This window comes from Zea mays, chromosome 2, assembly GCF_902167145.1.
Source record: "Zea mays cultivar B73 chromosome 2, Zm-B73-REFERENCE-NAM-5.0, whole genome shotgun sequence".
In the NCBI taxonomy this organism is placed as follows: domain Eukaryota; kingdom Viridiplantae; phylum Streptophyta; class Magnoliopsida; order Poales; family Poaceae; genus Zea; species Zea mays.
Window position 1 is genome coordinate 238,867,856 of NC_050097.1, and position 21,329 is coordinate 238,889,184.

The 21,329-nt window shown below is 47.6% G+C and overlaps 2 protein-coding genes across 4 annotated transcripts; both read left to right on the plus strand.

Annotated features, from left to right (window-relative positions):
- Positions 1-8,070: 8,070 nt before the first annotated feature.
- Positions 8,071-10,982, plus strand: LOC100284238 (splicing factor U2af 38 kDa subunit). 3 transcript variants are annotated; one of them, XM_020547781.3, is made up of 3 exons: positions 8,071-8,573; positions 9,012-9,675; positions 9,791-10,982. In XM_020547781.3, the coding sequence occupies exon 3, from the start codon at positions 9,814-9,816 to the stop codon at positions 10,711-10,713; it is 900 nt and encodes a 299-aa protein (XP_020403370.1). In that variant the 5' UTR covers positions 8,071-8,573; positions 9,012-9,675; positions 9,791-9,813; the 3' UTR covers positions 10,714-10,982. The 3 variants fall into 3 exon arrangements, with proteins under 3 accessions (XP_020403370.1, XP_008668072.1, NP_001150605.1); XM_008669850.4 differs by lacking the exon at positions 9,012-9,675; NM_001157133.1 differs by having other exon boundaries at positions 8,174-8,573; positions 9,012-10,933.
- Positions 10,983-15,629: 4,647 nt separating this feature from the next.
- On the plus strand, positions 15,630-17,732 carry LOC100285665 (nitrate and chloride transporter). Its single transcript, NM_001158556.2, has one exon. It carries the CDS (start codon positions 15,741-15,743, stop codon positions 17,568-17,570), a length of 1,830 nt encoding a protein of 609 aa, NP_001152028.2. The 5' UTR covers positions 15,630-15,740; the 3' UTR covers positions 17,571-17,732.
- The last annotated feature ends 3,597 nt before the right edge of the window (positions 17,733-21,329 follow it).

Here is a 21,329-nt window from a genome sequence, read left to right on the forward strand (position 1 = left end):
AGCATGATCGCCTTATCTTCTAGGCTTAGATGAGCGTAGAGTTGCATGCAACTTCTTTCATCCTCTTCATCCTCATTTGTGCTTCCACTATCATTTTCATTAGCCACACAACATATGTGGGAATCGAAATGGGAAGACAAACCTTTTGGAGAGGTGGATTCATCGTTTGGTCTCCACTGTTCATTTTCTTCTTCTTCCTTTAAAAGGTTAGTTTCACAAGGACTAAAGGAAGTAGAAGCATTATATGAACTGACATGTTTGGACTCATCAAATTTATTTTTAATTCTAGTCCAAATATCATGCGCATCATGGATAGGTTCATCATATCTAATTATGAAGGCATGATAATCTTCCTTGCTAAGAGAATTACCTAAGATGTCAAAGCTAGATAGTTTAGGCGTATACATCTTTGATCTTCCTCAAAAGTAATTCTTTTATTATAACTAGAGGGTATGATACTCTTGTCTATAATTTGTTCTAATCGTGGATCTATGGTTCTAAAAGCATTTAGCACTCTAGTAGACCATGAAACATAATTAGAACAATCGGAAAGTAATATCTCAAGAGTTACCTCCTCGTTTTACTTCGAAGTTGTCTTCTTGTTCTTTTGGGATCTTCTTCGAGCCATCACTTCGAGTTGTTAGACTCAATATGAAGTGCCTAGCTCCGATACCAATTGAAAGTCGCCTAGAGGGGGGTGAATAGGCGAAACCTGAAAATTATAACTCTAAACAAAACTAGATCCCTTGATTAGTGGTTAGAATAAGATGCACAATTATCGAAGTATAAAACTAAGTCCTTTGCTTACAACGAGTATTGTTTTCAAAGAGTGTGGAATTTAATCAAAAGCAATACTACTAGAAATGTTGGTGGAGAATGCAAGAAGGCTTAGATAAGAAGAGGAGTAACACAAGTTCTTTCTTGCAAGGAGTTGCTTCTCTAAATACCATTTTAACTTGAAGCAACACAAAATAATATTAGCAAAGAGTAGTGCAAGAGAACTTAGAAAGGGAGAGAACAAACAAATCACAAGCAATAAACACAAGAGACACGGGTGATTTGTTTTACCGAGGTTCAGTTATCAAGAACCTAATCCCCGTTGAGGAGTCCACTAAGGACAAGTCTTTTTCAACCCTTTCCCTCTCTCCACCGATCACCAAGACCGGCGAGCTCTTCTTCGTCTCAAGGATCACTAAGACACCGCAAGGATCACCACACTCTTAGGTGTCTCTTGCTAGCTTTACAAGCCTCCAAAACTTTGAAGGAAGTTCAATGGGAGTCAAAAACTCCACGCGCGAATGATCACAAGATGTAGCACACACTTTCTCTCAATGATTCTCACAAGGCACTATTGCTAAACTCACACGAGAAGCTCTCTTTTGCTTGCTCTCTCTTTTGTGGCACTTGTGTTGGTTGTAGTGGTCTAAATCTTGTGTATAGGATGGATCAATGAATATAGGTGGTTGGGAGGGCTTGGATATGTCAACTATATAACTTGGAATGTTGCTTGAACTCCCACACCTTAAAGTGGACGGTTGGGGTGGTATTTATAGCCACCAACCAAATTGTAGCCGTTGGAGAAGGCTGCTGGCGATGGGCGCACCGGACAGTCCGGTGCGCTCCACGTCACCTTGTCGTTAGGGCTTGGAGCTGGTCGACCGTTGGAGGCTTTGTCCTCATGCGGCACCGGACAGTCCGGTGCCACACCGGACAGTCCGGTGCCCCCTGACCTTCTGCTCTGACATCTGCGTTGCACTGTGCACCTTTGCAGAGTCGACCGTTGCGCGCAGATAGTCGTTGCTCCACTGGCACACCGGACAGTCCGATGAATTATAGTAGAGCAGCGCCTGGGAAACCCGAAGGTGAAGAGTTCAGACTGTACGGCCCCTGGTGCACCGGACACTATCCGGTGGTGCACCGTACACTGTTCGGTGGCACACCGGACAGTCCGGTGCGCTAGACCGGGGAGCACTTCGGTTTCCTTTTTGCTCCTTTCTTTTGAACCCTAACTTGTTCTTTTTATTGATTTGGGTTGAACCTTTGGCACCTGTAGAATATATGAGCAAACTAGTTAGTCCAATTTGTGTTGGGCATTCAACCACCAAAATCATTTAGGAAAAGGTTTAAACCCTATTTCCCTTTCACCATTACAATGGGTCGAATCCCACATGGGCCTCCCGAGGCGGTGATGATATGGGAGACCTGTAGCCTTCGATAAAGCCTTCGTCTTGCAACCCATCCGCGAAGGGGACCGCACAAGTCTCCGTCTGGTCGGCGCCTTCGGCATGTTCGGACGCGTTGTGGATGTGACCGTCTGCACAACGGGCAGGCGAAGTCATAGAGCGAAGGGTAGCGTATTCGCCTTCGCCCCAACACTACATACTGTAGGAACATAGTAGAAAAAGTTTGGTTGGGAAAAAATATACTTTCCCGAGTGTCCAAGTTAGACACTCGTCAAAGCGTAGTTTGGGGAGTGTCAGTCTTGAGACAACTTCTTTGCCGAGTGCCAAAAGCCAACGCTCGGCAAAGATAATGGCTGTCAGCTATAGACGGCTGCTGACGGTCCTTTGCCGAGCGTATCCGTTCACCGAGTGTTCAGCACTCGGAAAGCGGTCTTTGCCGAGTGTCTTTCTGTGCCAAGAATCCTGCTCTCGGTAAACGTGGTCGTTACCGAGAGTAGGACTTTGTCGAGTGCGGCACTCGGCAAAGACGTCTTTGTCGAGCGTCCGACAAAAAGCACTCGGCAAATCGTCGAGCACTCGGCAAAGAGTCGGATTCCGGTAGTCGTTCCCTCTGGCTTCCCCTTCGCGCAACAGCCCAACCCGCCATGCCCCCGCCTCGCCTTCCCCTCCGGCTTCCCCTCCGCGCAGCAGCCCGACCCACCATGCCCTCGCCTCGCCTTCCCCTCCGCGCAGCCGCCTCAGCTTTCCCTTTACATAGCTGCCTCAGCTTCCCCTCCGCGCAGCCATCCAACCCACCATGGCACCTGAAAGGGAATTAGGCTTACACCTATTTCCTAAATGATTTTGGTGGTTGAATTGCCCAACACAAATAATTGGACTAACTAGTTTGCTCTAGTCTATAAGTTATACAGGTGCCAAAGGTTCACAAAAAGCCAATAAAAAGACCAAGAAAAGGGTTCAACAAAAAGAGCAAGGGATAACCGAAGTGTGCCCTGGTCTTGCGCACCGGACTGTCCGGTGTGCCACCGGACAGTGTCCGGTGCACCAGGGGACTTCAAGCTGAACTCAACACCTTCGGGAATTCTCAGAGGCGCTTCGCTATAATTCACCGGACTGTCCGGTGCACCACCGGACAGTGTCCGGTGCTCCAAGGAAGAGCGACTTTGAACTCGCCAGCTTCGGGAATCCGCTCCGCTAAAATTCACCGGACTGTCCGGTGAGTCACCGGACTGTCCGGTGTGACAGCGGAGCAACGACTACTTCAAGCGCAACGGTCGTCTGCAACGCATTAAATGCGCGCCAGCGCGCGCAGAGGAGCAGTACACGCGCGGGTGGCACACCGGACAGCCTACAGTGCCTATCTGGTGCACCACCGGACAGCCAGGCAGGCCCACAAGACAGAGCTCCAACGGTCGAACCCTAACGTGGCTGGCGCACCGGACACTGTCCGGTGGCGCACCGGACTGTCCGGTGCGCCCGTCGACTGCAGCCTTCACCAAACGGCTAGGTTGGTGGTTGGGGTTATAAATACCTCCAACCACCCCACATTCAAGTCATCCAAGTTTTCCACCTTCCAACTACTTACAAGAGCTCTAGCATTCAATTCTAGACACACCCAAGTGATCAAATCCTCTCCCAATTCCACACAAAGCTTTAGTGATTAGTGAGAGAGATTTGTTGTGTTCATTTGAGCTCTTGCGCTTGGATTGCTTCTTTCTTTCATTCTTTCTTGCGAACAACTCAATTGTAACCAAGGCAAGAGACACCAATTGTGTGGTAGTCCTTGCGGGGAAGTTTGTTCCCGTTTGATTGAGAAGAAGAAGCTCACTCGGTCCGAGGGACTGTTTGAGAGAGGGAAAGGGTTGAAAGAGACCCGGTCTTTGTGACCACCTCAACGGGGAGTAGGTTTGCGAAAACCGAACCTCGGTAAAATAGATCCGCGTGTCACACTCTTTATTCGCTTGCGATTTGTTTTGCACCCTCTCTCTCGGACTCGATTATATTTCTAACGCTAACCCGACTTGTAGTTGTGATTAAGTTTGTAAATTTCAGTTTTGCCCTATTCAACCCCCTCTAGGCGACTTTCAGCACCACTCCCCACACAAATTTGGCAATGCACCACTCCCCCCGGCAATGGCGCCCGATTTGACAATGGCGTGCATGATCTTCGTCATTACATTTGGCAACGACGTGCATGATCTCCATCGCTCATTTGGAAGCGTACGATCTGTGTCACCGATTTGGAAAACGCATGATCTCGGTCAAGCGATTCCAAAAACTATCCCCCAAATGTCACGCCCACCCTCATTAAAAAGGTCACGACTCCATCCTGCACCCACCATCGTCCAGGTGAGTCCGCGATGGTCCTTCATTTTCATGTGTGTGTCAATATCTTCATGTTTAGTATTTTTAGTTTGACTTAGGAACGTCCTTGTAGGAGCCTACTACTCATTTGCCCCTGTTAAGTTAATTTACATGTAGAAAGATACATGTGGCATGTAGCAATTATTTTACTTGTAGTAACACAACCACCGTGCTTAAGATCACTGTGTTTTATAAATATGCAAATCGTTTCGTTTGTTGATGATACTCGTGGTTGTTTGTAATTTTCATTTATTCTAATGTTCATGTAGTGTTTGGAGTGCAATCTGTTTGTTCATGTATTCTAATGTTCATGTATTCTAGTGTTGATTATTGGGACTGTTTTAATTTTCATCTATTATAATCTTCATAATGTGTTTGTTGCACAATCGGTTTTTAATTTTGATGCAAGCACGGGTGGGTGTTGCTTGTGCAAAACCAGTTTAGACCCTGACTGTTGTTTTGGTATGTACAACCATTTAGCTCTATAGTTACTAAAACTAGTACTATAGTAGTTTGTTCCCTTGTTTAGAAATTGTGGTACTTGATTCAGAAATACACTTGCTCTATTATGTTGTATAGTAGTTTGTTCCCTTGTTTCAGAAATTGTGGTACACTTGCTCGGTTCCAGTTGAAGTCTATCCTAGTTTTTTATGCTTTCTTGCATTGACTTGTGTCCATGTGCATGACACTTAGCTACTGTTGTTGAGCAATTAGTTAGTTTATGCATGCTTGGATTAGTTGTTGTTTCTCATCTTAGTTTGTTGTATCTATCTAGATATGTAAATTCAGTTGTTAAATTGTTAGCTTTTGACCGTGGTAGGTGAAAGCAATTACCTTCCCTCTTGAATCCAACTATATAGAGAGATCGAAGTCAAAAGGAACCTCAGACTTTGTATTCAAAAGTACCTCAATAAATGACTAACTTAAGTCAGCTAGGTAACAACAAGCTTAATATAAATTCCTCATTACTTTTGTATTTTTTATCGATTAAGCCTACCTCTAAGCATTTCCTTTTTTACTTTACCAGTACATCTTACTTACTGTTTTGTGTGCTTTGAATAATTGCTCCGGATTTCATCGCCTTTTATTGCAAACCTATTCAACCAAGTTGTGTTTTTTACTTGTACAAACACATCTGAACTGAAACCGTTTTTACTTGTGGGTAGTTGGCATTTACATGAATTCTTGTCCATCTACTCTAAATGGTGCAGACTCTGCAATGTTATTATGGGGGTGTTTGAATGCACTAGAGCTCATAGTTATTAGCTAAAAAATTCTAGTTAAAATTAGCTAGCTAACAAATATTTAGCAAACTATTAGCTAATTTACTAAAAATAGCTATTAGTTGAACTATTAGCTAGACTGTTTGGATGTCATCAGCTAATTTTAGCAGCTAACTATTATCTCTAGTGTATTCAAACACCCCCTATATGTGATTAGACAATAAAAGTGTTAGGATTTAGGCAGGGGCGGAGCCAGGATTACTATATAAAAGGGGCCGACTAAGTCATCAATACTATATGATAAAAAATATCATATACTGTTATCAAGTTTAAGCATTTGATATGGAATAAAAATTCTAGATCTTTATAAATTATCTTAGTGCATGAATTCATTTTCTAGCTAATTAATATATTGAACTAAAGTTGTGACACAAGAACAATACTAAAATAATAAAGACAACATAACGATGAATATCTGATTGATGAGGTTCAACTTTTATATAATGACTATAGTATTCATGAGGCAGCTAACAAATTTTTGAGAGAATTCAAAAATCCAACTAGCCTCGAGAATCCATAAAAATTCGTCAACCTACGTAGATACATGTCAAATTTGTCGTGTACACGCCAACTATCAGGTGATAACTTTAGTTGAAATTTGTAGATTTTATTATCCACTAAATCTAATGTAGTATGTATATAAGTTGCTGGCGCTCATTCTGCTGCTTCGCGTGATCACCTTCTTTAGACATTGGTTGTGGGGCTATGGCAGGGACAAGTCAAGTGGTCAGCGACAATCGGTAACTGAATAGCTAGACGATAGGATGAATCATAAAGGGGTGAGGTTCAGATATCAGCTTCTGCAAACGAATTATGTTTGTTGTTTCATGTATCGATTGGTCATTCAATGAATATTTTATCTTATATTCTTTGTCTCTTTTAGACTTTGGTTGGCATACTACAACATAATTATGGATCATGTATTACCCACCACTATATTAAACTTTTTATTAATTGTGCTGCATAAAATTTAGAATATATATATATATATATATATTTAGACACATAAAATTTAGACTATATTTATATATTTTCTTGTCTATGTGTCGCAGCCTTGGGAGGGGCTATGGCCTCTGCCAGCCCCCATTGGCTCCGCCCCTGGATTTAGGCAAAACTAAAAGTACCTTCCGTGGTGGTGTTAAAATTATTATAGTTCCAATACGCTTTTTTTGCTAGAGGAATGTTGATGTTAAAACTATGTGCTGGTGTTTTTTTACTTGTACAGACACATCCCAACTGAAAGAGTTATTTTACATGTAGAAACATACATGTGTCCTGTAGCATTTATTTTACTTGCTTGTAGTAACACACCCACCCGTGCTAAAGATCATTGTGTTTTGTAAATATGCAAATTGTTTCGTTTGTTGATGAAAGTTAGTCCCTTTTAGCACCTATGTGAGGGAATAGAGACTAAAATCAATTAGTTCCTACTTTAAATCTTCTGTTCGTCAAAATAGAGACTAAACGAGACTAAAAATCAGGGACTAAAGATTAGTTCCTCTAACTAAATGGGAGCTAATTATCAGCTAGCTCAGCTCATGTGTACGTGTAAATGGGTGTGCTTCTACTTCTAGTGCGTGGTGTCAGCAATGAGCACGAGGTATTTCTTCTTATTAAGGGGCCGTTCGTTTTTTCTCGAACAGAGGCATGGAACAATTTCTAACCGATTTGTTTCTCTAATTTATATAAGTTTTGATCATTTGGAATGGTTCCTGGTCCATTCCTGGACAAACGAACAAGGCCTAAACCAATGCAACTTCCTAGCCATTCGCACTATCCAGGTCACGTCAAAAATCCTGGCCGTTGGTGCTTCACATCTAGCCACATGCGTGGGCGGCGACCGCTGTTGCCCGCAGGCTACACGTGTGCCCGCTAGCCACTGCTATGCTGCTCAACTGTCCCGGTAAAAAAAATCATATACACGCGCCAGTGCATCATTTATACTAGTCCTGCATTCCTGTGGAGCAACACGCTCCCACGTTCATATTGGCCCAAAAACAAACTTGCGGCCTAGTTACGAATATATACTGTGCCCTCGATCCGGGTGGGGCAAATTTCTAGGGTCCGTGTTAGAGATGCCAATGGGCACAGATTACCCGCGTGCCCGCGGGCACAAACCCTATAGGGTGCGGGTTTGAGTTTGGATTTATATCTATAGGTAAGAGTACGGGTTTAAATTTATACCTAATGGATTTATCTTCGTGGGTATAAAATATTTGAACCCGTGTCCGTATACCCGCGAACCCGATATATATCTGCTGGAAACCCTAGCTCGGTCTCAGGCTCTCAGCAAACCCTACACCCGTCTGTTCTCGTCGTGGCGGCCGCCCCCCATTCCCCATCCTTGTCGCCGTGACGCCTGACGCCTTCTCCCCGGACCCCGATCCGGCTCCGGCAATCCCACGCCCAGGCTGTCCAGCTCCAGGCTCCACCGCTCCAGCACGACAGCACCACCAGCGCCGCCCTGCCCCTGTCCCTACTCCCTAATCCCACGCGGCCACACCCAGGTCCCAGGAACCAGCACTAGGAACCAGCCGGCGTCCACTCCGTCCAGCGGAAATTCGAAACCAGCGTCCAGCACTAGGGTGAACTGGCTGTTTGGACCCGTTCTTTATCTTGCGTCGTTCAGCCGGCGTCCTCTCTCTCTCTCTCGTGGCGACGACTGGGCGACCTCCCCGCCCCCGCTGCTCTACGCCAGGTGCCCAGGTCTTCGTCGGGCCCTTCGCCGAAGAGCAGCCAACAGGTATGCGCACCCCTTCTCTTCCCTTCCCGCTGTGCGAAGCTGAGGACCCAAACCCTAGCTGACACTGTTTTGGCTATTTGCGTTTGGATCGGATCTAATTTCAGGTGTATACGTGTAGTATTATGCTTTCTAACTTGATTTTCTTGCAAAATAAAAACATGGGTCCGCTCATCTTCCCTACTGGGTCCGCCTGGGCATATGTAGGAATTTTAGCTATCTTTTAGCCGATTGAATCAACTTCTAGAATCACTACATTAACTTGTATTCGTTGAGATTTACTTCTTTAGGTTGGTGACATATTTTGCCAGATTACTGGGTATATTGTCAGCTATATTAGTCTACTAATGGATGTTGCCTTTTCTTGGTGGTAGCTTTAACTGCGATTTCGGTTGTTTGTTTCGTTTCTATCAGATATTAATAATCTAAAATGGTGTGCAGCTTAGGTTAAAATCAAAAAAATTTGTCGGGCGGATAATACAAGGCCTACACCAGAAGGAATACCCTTTGTGCGACAGGCGAACAGCTGTCTCTCTCTCTGCAGTGTTATTTGGTTTATTATATGCAGTTGCAGGGGAGAAAACTAAGGCATGTTCACTGCAGCTAGAAGCACAGCCGCAGCAGATGCAGCAGGCTTCTTATACAGTATTTGCAGCTTAGAAGTTGGAGTGGCAGCTGCAGCTAGCTGCAGCAAACACTCCTAACAATAATAGTGGAGAGAGACTTTCATGCTGTTTAAATTTAGGTGATTTTTGGGAATTAACTTGCAGATTTATTAATTATTATATAGGTAAAAAGTGTAGTATCAGTTACTAGGAGCAAGAACTTGCCCTGATGACACAGTTATTTTGGTTTTTCTCCTAATATTTAACCTTTTGAGTAAGTGTGCAGATTAGGTCTTAAAAAGGGATTGCGATTAAGATTTTATTGCCAGAGCCTGAGCTGTAGAATTTTCCATTTACACACGTGACTGTACAGGGGGTAAACTTGCAGGAATATTACTTGGTGTTCCTATAAGATACACATGCTGTGAACCCTGATTTGTTTTAGCTGCTTTTGTTCGTTTTTGTCTACTTAGCCTTGCACACTGAGGACCTTTATTGAGGTATTCCTTGATCCCCATGGTTCTAGATAACAAACCATGAGTTTACATCATTATCCCCTCTATCTCACCTTATATTGAACATGGTTTTTGATACTATTCTTCTTTGTGCTTGAAGGTTGCCGGTCTGCGAGTTGAATCATGGCGGAGCACTTGGCTTCGATCTTCGGCACTGAGAAGGACAGGGTCAACTGCCCTTTTTACTTCAAGATTGGGGCCTGTCGTCATGGGGATCGCTGCTCTCGTCTGCACAACAGGCCAACTATATCACCAACTCTTGTGCTTGCTAACATGTATCAGCGCCCCGATATGATAACCCCTGGAGTTGATGCTCAAGGCCAACCTATTGACCCTGAGAAGATGCAGGAGCATTTTGAGGACTTCTATGAGGACATCTATGAGGAGTTGGGGAAGTTTGGTGAGATTGAGAATCTGAATGTTTGTGATAACCTTGCTGACCACATGATTGGGAATGTCTATGTCCAGTTCAGGGAGGAAGAGCAAGCAGCCGCAGCATACAATGCTCTTCAGGGGCGCTTTTACTCTGGCCGCCCTATAATTGTTGAGTATTCTCCTGTGACCGACTTCCGTGAAGCAACCTGTAGGCAGTTTGAGGAGAACAGCTGCAACCGTGGTGGCTACTGTAATTTCATGCATGTGAAGCAAATTGGCAGGGATCTCAGGAGGAAGCTGTATGGGCGTTCTGCTTCCAGGAGGTACCATGGGAGAAGCCGAAGCCGAAGCCCGCCACCACAAAGGAGGGGCCACCGTGACCGTGATGACTACCGTGGTGGCGGCGGTGGTGGAAGGGGAAGAGGTAGCAGGTATGACAGGTACGATGATGGAGCCGGCAGAGGTGGCAGGCATGACAGGTATGATGATGGAGCAGGCAGAGGCGGCAGACATGACAGGTATGATGATGGAGGAAGGCGCAGGCATGGTAGCCCCCCAAGGCGTGCAAGGAGCCCAGTCAGGGAAAGCAGCGAGGAGCGAAGGGCCAAGATTGAGCAGTGGAACCGTGAACGAGAGGGAAAACAGTGAGGGCTACTGTTCGCCGGACTCTCTCATCCCTATATTCTAAGTATGCTTGTGTGGATGACATTCTGCCTGGCTAAGTAAAACCTTTTTAAGATCAGGATTCCTCGGTTCATTTTATGGTTAAACCAGACATCATTTGTTTCCATCTGTGTTGTGTCGGATCCTTTGCTATTATGTTATTTTGACAATTGGTGTCAAATCTTTTGAGGTGTGCTATTAGCTTATGATGATGTCAGTTGTGGTTTGTCACTAGATTTGCCATTTGGCTTTCAGTCGTGTGTTGCGGATTTCTTGTTTTCCCTCTCATTTTTGCTCATTGTAGTATGTGCAGTAGCATGGAGCAGGTTCGATTGAGTTTGAGCTGTCTTTTGTCGTGGGTTCATGGCAACCTGTGGTTTCTAGTGATGACGATGAGCCACATGCATGCGTGGTTAGTGGTGGTCGCCTTCGCGCTTGGGCTCTGCATCATTTCAATGCGATCCGGGAACGGGATCCAGACGTGTTACAGTCAAACAGAGGGGAATCTCGGCTGAAAAATGCTCAATCTTCGTAGTGTACGTGACTTCCACATGGAAGGCAATCAGGGTCTCGTGAGTAAGGTAACCAAACATCGTCATGATATGTATATGCCCTCGACCTGGCTATTTTTCATCGGTTTCTATAACCCTTTCAGGTTTCAACCAACCCACCAACCTTAGCCAAAGCTGCGATATAGGTCTCTGATATGCTAGGACCTATCTCACGCATTCATTATTTTGAGCTTCACTCTATTAACAGTGTAGTCTACAATTATATTATTTTGCACACCTATAGTATCCAGCTCTCCTTCGCTACGGGAGGAGACGAACTAGAACCACCAGTGGCAGACGCAGAACAAAAATCCATAGGAGGCCAAAAAGATTGCAGGACAAAAAAATCAAATAAGACTGTAAAAAGCTACTTTTTTTAAATCTAATTCAAGTTTCAAATCAATAGACGTTAGGAGTTTGAAGAAAAAAAAAAAACTATATGAACAAAATAAGGGAAACAAAACACTAAATTGTTGCCGACTAAATCTAAGTTGTGGCTATCTCCTTGAAGGATGGGGGCACTGGAGGGGCAGGGTCGACCCCTCGAGACGGGTCGTATCGTCGCGACGAGCGAGATTAGGGCTAGCTACTGGACGAGTCAGCGTCCACGATCGTCTCTGAAATTTAGTGGGCCCGGTGCAAAACAAAAAATAGGCCCCTTAACATATAGTATATAGAGATAAAAAATATCTAAATAGACTTTTTCATATTTGATCTATTATCATATTGTTGAATCATATTATCTATTTTAAGGCTAACGTTTTATTTTACAAAAATATCAAATAATCCTTATCCTATTGTATCATTTATACTCAGAAAACTAAAAAAATTTGGAGGCCATGTGCTATTGCTCGTTTATGCTACACAGTAGACGGGCCTACCAGCGTCACGGCGACGACAATGAGCGGGACAAGGGGCGCTAGGGAGAGGCATCCGAAAGAACTGGCTTGAGCAGCATCAGAACGAATGGGGACTGATGGATAGATGTGATGAATGGGTCGAGGAGGACGGGGTCAGAAGAACTAGACAAATTCGACGAAAATGTCGAAAACGGGACTATTAATTTTAAACCATGTAAAACTTATTTTTTTTATACTAGGTGCACATTAGATATAAAAAGGTTATAGATAATTAAGGGGGAGATGCATGGCCTACTTTGCCTTCCCCCCTTATGGATCCGATCCGCCAATGAGAACCACGATGGTTCTTTAATTCCTCCTCTTGCATGGAAATATCACCTCTCATCTGTGTAGGGTTTTTCTCCTTCAGCATTTGGACGATATGGTCGAATAGGTTACCCTAGCTAGCAAACGCAGGAGGCATGGGACCTAAACCACGACAGCATTTGAAAGACGTCGTGAACCGCGCACCTACCTCGACGCCGAACGGGTTAACAAGAGGACAATCAACAGCATGACCTGCCCCCCATTAAATAAAGAAAATACTACTAGTACGTACAGTAAGCCGACTGCTTGTCATCCGGCCTAGCTAACCACGTGGCGGTCTCTCTGTCCACAGACCATAGCCACCGATTCCCGATGTTGATCCATGTCTGCGCTACTCGCAGGTCACTGTCACTCCCTTCCCACCACCCACCGGCCAAGCTCTCGCGCGTGCCGTCGCAAGACCCAACACTACCTATGGGTGTGTTTGCGACCCCGGCCCAACAACCCAATTGCGCTCCTGGGCTGCAAGTGGCCTTGTTTGCAAGGGTGGCCCACGTTGCTGCCAGGCTCCCAGCAGCCAAAAAGGACCATTGTGTCTGGCTCCCAGGATACACTGCTAGGGTTCGTTTCCTGAGAGCGCGGCTGCGTGCGGCGCATGCACGCACGTCGGCTCTCACGGTCGGCGGGGTGGCTCGCGCGGGCTCGCGCGGGAAGGTGAAACTTTTGCGCGCGGGAAGGCGAGCTCTGGTGAATCCTCTTACGGCTATATATGGCGATGGTGCTCCCTATTTTTCCCTCCTCTCGCTGCTCGTTGTTCTTCCACCCCCCTCGTGAGAGACCGGAGGCGATAGGCTGTGCATCGCGGCTGCGTCCACCTATGACTGGTGTCGGGACTCCGGGGTGTTGAGCATCTTCTTCATCTCTGGTCGATCTTCCTCCTCTACTTCTAGATTTGCTCCGTCTCCGTTGCTATGACCTTGACCCCAAGGTGAAATCAGCCCCAATCGTTCTATTTTATGGTGCTTGCTTCATGAGTTAGGGTTGGTACAATTTGTTGTTCATGTTATACCTGCTACGATTTTGATTTTCATGTGGTTTGCTTTGGATTTATATTAAAATGGCCGATGATGTTGTCCTTTACGTTCGTCTGGAGGTATCATCTAGATGATGCAGTCGTGTTCTTTTTCCTTACTGATTCATTGTGCAAGCATGTTGAGTCCAAGCAGGGTATGATTATATTAATTTCTGTATCAGCTGCCTTGACAGTAGTGATGGTTTCATTTGTTACCACTAGGCTTAAAAGAAAAAGGTTTGATCCTGAAGTAAAGCCTGACACCCTCTAGTGTATGTACTTAGGGAAGAAAGTAAACTTCACAGACAGAGGACCCTCAACATGATTTACAACTCCACTGATGTAGAGTGCATTTCCATGCTTAGGATGAGGATATCCCCCTTTTTTGCTTTATGCACGACCTTTAGAGAGAGGGGACTGATAACTGATAGGGAGGGGGTGTCAATAGAGGAGCAAGTTGTCATGTTCCTGCATGTTGTTGGTCACAACCAAAGGTTTAGAGTTGTGCACCAGGCCTTTAGGAGGTCCATTCAGACAGTACACAAGCACTTGTGCTTTCCTTTATGCCTATGATGACATAATTGCTACTTTGTGAAACGTTAATGTGGATGATCTTTAAATTGTGAGGTACTGGGTATATGGTGAAAATTATGTTGTTTCCACCATGTTGTCATTATTGCCATGGAACCATGGGGCACATCCATGCCCAATGCAACTGTTATCCACCAAAGATGACTTAATGGTTGGGTTGGATGAATATCATGGTTTCATGGCCTTGATGAGCTTCAATTTGTCTAGTTTGGCTGCCCAGCTATGTTCCTTATGCTCCAAGCTAAAAGATCACATGAAATGTCAATTATATCTGAGAAAAATCATTACTATTTCATTGAGGTTGAGTGCTTTAATCAGCTGATGCTTGTATGGTTCAATTGACATATGTTGTTGTAATGATCTTGCAAACTCTTGCTCATTCTGTATTTATCTATGCCCATCTCTACTGTCAATCTTGCTCTTTTCATTTCGTCGATGATGACACAATTGGTGGATGCATTTGTTGGATGCATGTGCTTTTGCTATCTAAGCTGGGATGCACATCTGTGTGATGTCTGACTATGTTGCGTTCTTCTTTCGTGGCTTCTTTGATTGTACCTTGTAGCCAGCAATGACATGAATTGATGAAGTTAAATTTGTCCGAGGCTAACTCAGCTGATGCTTGTATGCTTCAATTGACATATGTTGTTGTAATGCTCTTGCAAACTTTTGCTCGTTATTTTTTATTCATCTATGTCCATCTCTATTTTCTGTCTATGGGCCAGGCCGACTACGGCCATCTGCCAAACACATTCTCGGTTTGGCAGTTGGGCAGTTGGCCTATTAGCCAAGCTGTCAAAATGGGTCGCGAACACGATCTCGCCTGGGCCGAGCTTATTTCGTACAGGAACACAAACAAAGTGACTTGCACCAACTGATGCATCTTGTTCGTCGGAGTTCTTATTTTGACCAAAACATGTGCACGCTTCTACGGTGATAGAACACGTCCAATGCGTTATAGCCCTCTTTGGTCGCTCTCTACCACCCCTGTCCAATGTGTTATAGCCCTCTTTGGTCGCTGTACACTGGGCACATCCGTTGTTTTGTGTATGTCCTCAGACACGCTACATTTTTTTTCTTCTAAATGTTGTATCTGGTGCCCAATCAGATGTGGTGTCTAATGCACACCTACACATTTGGTGTAATCTGCTGCTGAAGGGTAGCCCTTTCTCGCTACATTACTCCTCATATTCGGTGTTTTATTTGGTGCCTCACACGGTCTGATGCTGCTAACAAGTCTGTTTTTTCTTCATGTTTCCGCTCTCCTTCGGTCAGTCTTTTTTTTTTCCATCTTGTGTTTTGTACTCTTTTGCATTATTCGACGTATTTTCCAATGCCTTTGCTTAAAGTGATGATTATATGGATCACTCATTTGCCTCCGTCCGAATCTACTGTGTGAAAGAGACACAGTAACACAGCAGCACGCCCCCACTCTCAAGTTTCGTCACTCGATCCACACTCTCAACCAGCTCATTAAATACAAGAGCATGTGCAGAAAACAAGCTCATAATCGACACACACCTAACAGAGTAACAGACACCAAACAACGCCCATCACTCGCGCCGTACATCCTGCCTCCTCCCGCGCGCGCGCGCGCGTGCACGCTAGCTAGCTGCCGGTCGCCTCGCCACCATGGTGTTCGACGCGAGCGGCAGCAGGTCGGCGGCGGCGGCGTCGGGGAACCCTCTCCGCGTGATCCTGACGCGCGGGTTCGCGCGGCAGGTGCTCGCGGGGCGGTGGTTGACGGTGTTCGCGAGCCTGCTCATCATGGCGTCGTCCGGCGCGACGTACATCTTCGGGAGCTACTCCGGCACGCTCAAGTCGTCGCTCGGGTACGACCAGCGCACGCTCAACACCGTGTCCTTCTTCAAGGACCTCGGCGCCAACCTGGGCGTCTTCTCGGGGCTCATCAACGAGGTGACCCCGCCGTGGGTGGTGCTGGCCATGGGCGCCGCCATGAACCTGTCCGGGTACCTCATGGTGTACCTGGCCGTGTCCGGGCGCACCGCGCCGCCGCCGCTGTGGCTCGTGTGCCTCTACTTCTTCGTGGGCGCCAACTCGCAGTCGTTCGCCAACACCGGCGCGCTGGTGACCTGCGTCAAGAACTTCCCCGACAGCCGCGGGGTGGTGCTCGGCATCCTCAAGGGCTTCGTCGGCCTCAGCGGCGCCGTGTACACGCAGCTGTACCTGGCCCTGTACGGCGGCGACGACGCCGAGTCGCTGATCCTCCTCGTCGCCTGGCTCCCCGCGGCGGTGTCCGTCGTGTTCGTCCACACCATCCGGTACATGCCGTACCCGCGCCGCCGTGGCGGCGGCAGGCAGGAGACGAGCTCCGACTCCGACCCCTTCTTCTGCTTCCTCTACCTCTCCATCGCGCTGGCGTGCTTCCTCCTCGTCATGATCGTGGTGCAGAAGCAGGTGCCCTTCTCCCGCGCCGCGTACGGCGTGGCCGCCACGCCGCTGCTCATCCTCCTCCTCATGCCCCTCGGCGTCGTCGTCAAGCAGGAGTACAAGATCTACCGGGAGCGCCAGCTCGACGCGGCCGACCCGCCGCCGCCGACCATCATCTCCGCGTCGGCAACGGACGCCAGCAAGAAAACAGAGCAGCAGCCGGCGCCGGCGCCGCCGCCGACGACGTCGTCGTTCTGTGGGTGCGTGAGGACCATGTTCCGTCCGCCGGCTCGTGGGGAGGACTACACGATCCTGCAGGCGCTGGTGAGCGTGGACATGCTGGTGCTGTTCGTGGCGACAATCTGCGGCGTGGGCGGGACGCTGACGGCGATCGACAACATGGGGCAGATCGGCGAGTCGCTGGGCTACCCCGCCAGGAGCGTCAACACGTTCGTGTCCCTGATCAGCATCTGGAACTACGCGGGGCGCGTGACGGCGGGCTACGCCTCGGAGGCGGCGCTGGCCCGGTACCGCGTGCCGCGGCCGCTGCTGCTGACGTGCGTGCTGGCGCTGGCGTGCGCGGGGCACGTGCTGATCGCGCTGGGCGCGCCGCGGTCCCTGTACGCGGCGTCGGTGGTCGTCGGGTTCTGCTTCGGCGCGCAGTGGCCGCTGGTGTTCGCCATCATCTCGGAGGTGTTCGGGCTCAAGTACTACTCCACGCTCTACAACTTGGGCGGCATGGCCAGCCCCGTGGGCTCCTACATCCTGAACGTGCGCGTGGCGGGGCGGCTCTACGACGCGGCGGCCGCGCAGCAGCGCGGCCGCGGCAGGATCTGCCTCGGGGTGGAGTGCTACCGGCGGTCGTTCCTGATCGTCACGGCGGCCACGGTGGTCGGCGCGCTGGTGTCGCTGGTGCTGGTGTGGCGGACGTGGACGTTCTACAGGGGCGACATATACGCGAGGTTCCGGGACGGAGACGAGGGCCCGGGGCGGGACGGGCGCCTGCCGGTCGACCAGAAACGGGAGGAGGAGGAGAGGGAGAAGGCGGCGGCCAACGGCAGGAAGGCGTGAGGTGGTGAGCGGGAGCGGGAAGGCATGGTCAGGGACGACGACGGGTGGGGTGTACATGTACATGTGAATATAGTACTTTTTTGTTGCATTCACCCGTGATGACCGACCCTTGTTACCTTTCAAATTTAAATAGCCTAAAAAAAGCCTTCTTGTCCGTTTCCACTGCCGTCCAGTCCAATCCATGGTGCCTGCTGGGCAACTGGCAAGGGATGGCGCCGTGCAACTCCTACCGAGGGGAAGCTGTGGCGCAGGCAAGTGATGTCTGTCGTTTGTCGATGGTAAATAAAAGTCACGGGCCCGTGTCCTACCGAGCACCCGTATCGTCGGAGTCTGCGCGAGTGGAGACGCCTAGCTATAGATATCTAGAAAGCACGTGGTGGCCCGTTAGCACGGCACGAATCACGATTTTTTAGCACGTCACGAATACGGCACGGTATGGCACAGGTTAATACGGGTCCGGTCTCAGCTTGGCTCGACGAGCGTGCTAAGCTCGACAGCCATCTCGGCCCGTTAGGCTGGCCCGAGCACGTCCCGGTAGATGGTGGGCTTACAAACCAACCCGCTACAGCGGCCAACCCACTTCCCCAGCGGCCCCAGCCGGCCACATCCCACGGCGCGCCCCAGCGGCCCAGCCAGCCAGCCCCCAGTTGCATAAATCGCGTCGCCCACTCGTCCTCACTCCTCCCGTCCGGCCGTAACTCTAACCCTAAGTCCTAAATCCTAACGCGCCGCACACCCGCTCGGCCGCTCCTCTCCGCTGCTCTCGCGATCTCGTCTCTCCGTCTCCGCTCCGACGCCTCTGTGGACCTGTCCTCCTCCTCCCTCTCAGTCTCGGATTCTCGCACGGTAACACTGGATCTCGCCATCTCGGTGCTCGTGCTCCGGCTCCTCTTGTCCTCCACTCCTCCGTCCTCCCCCTCTCTACCCTGAGTCCCTGACCTCAACGGCGCCAGCGACGTGAACCGGGGCTCCGGATCTGCTCGTCATCGGTGAAGGTAAGGTAACCCGTAAGGCCGTAACCGTGAGGAACCAGTGCGTGTCGGCTCGATCTCCACTTTGAGTCGGCGACGGAACCGGGGCTCTGGATCTACCGCTAACGGCGGCCTCATCTCTGCGTCCGGCCGGTTCACAGGTAAATCAGTATGAGAATAATAAATCAGTATGAGAATGATGCATTGCTTAGACATGCTGTTACACCTATGAAGTTTTAGTATCTTAAATATTGGAGGGATATTCCGATGCTATATGCATTTGCCTTTATATTAGATCCTAGAGCCAAATTAAGGGGTTTCAGCAATATCTTGAGATTATTATCTGGGCTATCTAGTACTGACTACTCACTTTACTATACTTGTGTGAAAAGTGAATTGTCTACAATGTTTAACAAATCTCTACTACTTATTAAGGCCGCAAGAGTAGTCTGCCATTCCATGTGAAAGTTCCCTTTGCCCGGGAACAGGATCTGAATGTTGCCTAGAGGGGGGTGAATAGGCGAATAAAAATTATCACTTTAAAACTTTATTCTTACTCTACTCGAAGACCAGATCGCAGTGGAATGAAAGACCCTTCGAGTAGGTTGTAGCGGAATAGAAGATCCTGTCTCAAAGTGCCCTGCACTAAATATAACTTGTACAACAGATAAGTACTGAAGTGCAGATATAAAGAGTAGATAATGCAGAGAGACAACACACAATACAGAGCGAAGCACACAGACACAGGGATTTATCCCGAGGTTCGGCCAAGCCTGAAATGCTTGCCTAGTCCTCGTTGGAGTTAGCCACACCTGGGCTTGGAGTCTATTTCAACTCCTTCCTCCGTTTGCTCAGATCTGTCAGTATGACTGATAGAGCCTTCCACTATGTTGAGTTGGTTACAACGGAACCGCGACTGATTACAATCTTCTTGGCAGCACTCCGGCAGAGTAATGATATGCTGAAGACCTTGCTCTAGCTCTTAGCAGCACTTCCTCACTCTCTCAAGGCTTATAGCTTTGCCTCTACACAAACTAGAGAGATATACACGAGAGGGAGAGAGAGAATTGATCCGAGTGATGTCTACAATTGTTGGCTACACTTGTGTCCCTGTTAGAGGCGTCTAGAGGTCCCTTTTATAGGCCCAAGGGGCCTAGGAGTCGTTGGAAGCAATCTAGGAAGGCAATTCTTGCCTTCTGTCGGGTGGCGCACCGGACAGTCCGGTGTACCACCAGACATCAACTGTTCACTGTCCGGTGCGGATCTCCTTCCAAAATTGGCGCAGTCGACCGTTGCAGACTTGGAGCCGTTGGCGCACCGGACGATGTCCGGTGCACACCGGACAGTCCGGTGCCCCCATCAGACCGTTGGCTCGGCCACGCGTCACGCGCGGATTGCGCGGCCGACCGTTGGCTCGGCCGACCGTTGGCTCACCGGACAGTCCGTTGAATTATAGCCGTACGCCGTCGACGAATTCCCGAGAGCGGCCAGTTGACCAGACCCCAGCCTGGCGCACCGGACAGTCCGGTGTACCCAGACTGCGCAGAGTCCTGGCTGCTCCAGCCAAGTCTTTTTCCTTTTGCATTTTCTCTTCTTTTCTTCTTCTTTCTGTTTCTAACATTTAGACAAATATGTTAGTACACAAAAACCAATATACTAAGTCTTGAAACATACCTTCTCTTTGATTTTCACTTCTTTAGCATTTGGCATAACTGAGATTGATGTTGGACTCATAAGTTATCAAGTCAGCTTGACTTGATCTAGATTGTCATTTCTAAGCTCCAACATCCTGCAAAGGTCACATAGAATATTTCCAAACATAGGAACAACCCAAATTAAAGGTCAAGGTGCACCTAGCTCTTTTGGGCTGCTTCCGGTTCTGATTTTGACATTTGTTCTCCTTCCAGTGACCTTGTTCCCTTTTGAGCTTGGTCTTGAGCCTTATGACTTACACCACATAATTGTAGATGTTACCTCATTGGTTGTAAGTCATGTCCTTATGTAGTGTTCCTTGATGCACCATAACTCTTCTTAACTCGATCAACCCTGATTCCGCAAGTCTCCTTCTTCACCCCTAGCTTTGGGTTCCTGGTCTCCTTGACTTTCTCCCGTGCACTCGGTACCTCGAAGCTCTTCTTGCTTCCATCCTTGGTTTGATCAGTTGTCTCCAAGTTATGCACATCAAGTCTCACTTAAGCATTGTCCACCTTTCCTATGATGTCCATTATCTATAGATAATTCCGTCTTTGGACCATCACACCTGTTTACTTGTGTTGAACCCTGTTAACTTTGCATTCAGCACCTGTTCAACACTTAACACACTTGTTAGTCCTTTAATTGGGTTGTCATCCAAACACCAAAACCCACAAGAGAGCTTTCAATCTCCCCCTTTTTGGTGATTGATGGCAACACAATTAAAGCTTACATAAGAATAAGATTTAAAGCACAAATTTTGAATTCTAAGTTTATGGAATGCTCCCCCTAAATATGTGCTTACATCAAAATCTTAAATTTGACCTTATATGCCAAATTGCACATACTTAAGCTAATTCGAAGCATTACTACACCTTAGCACTTGTGGGATGCATTGTGTCACTAATTAAACCATGATGCGTATGACACATAGATGCACAGAATCAGAGTTAAACACCAATTGAATATTTATACCATAGAAATATCAACCTACCACTTTTCACCATTAAGATACCAAATTAAAAGAATTTTAAAGCACCAGAACCACATGAATATCAATTACAGAATAGATGCCGATTGATTCATGTCAACGGCG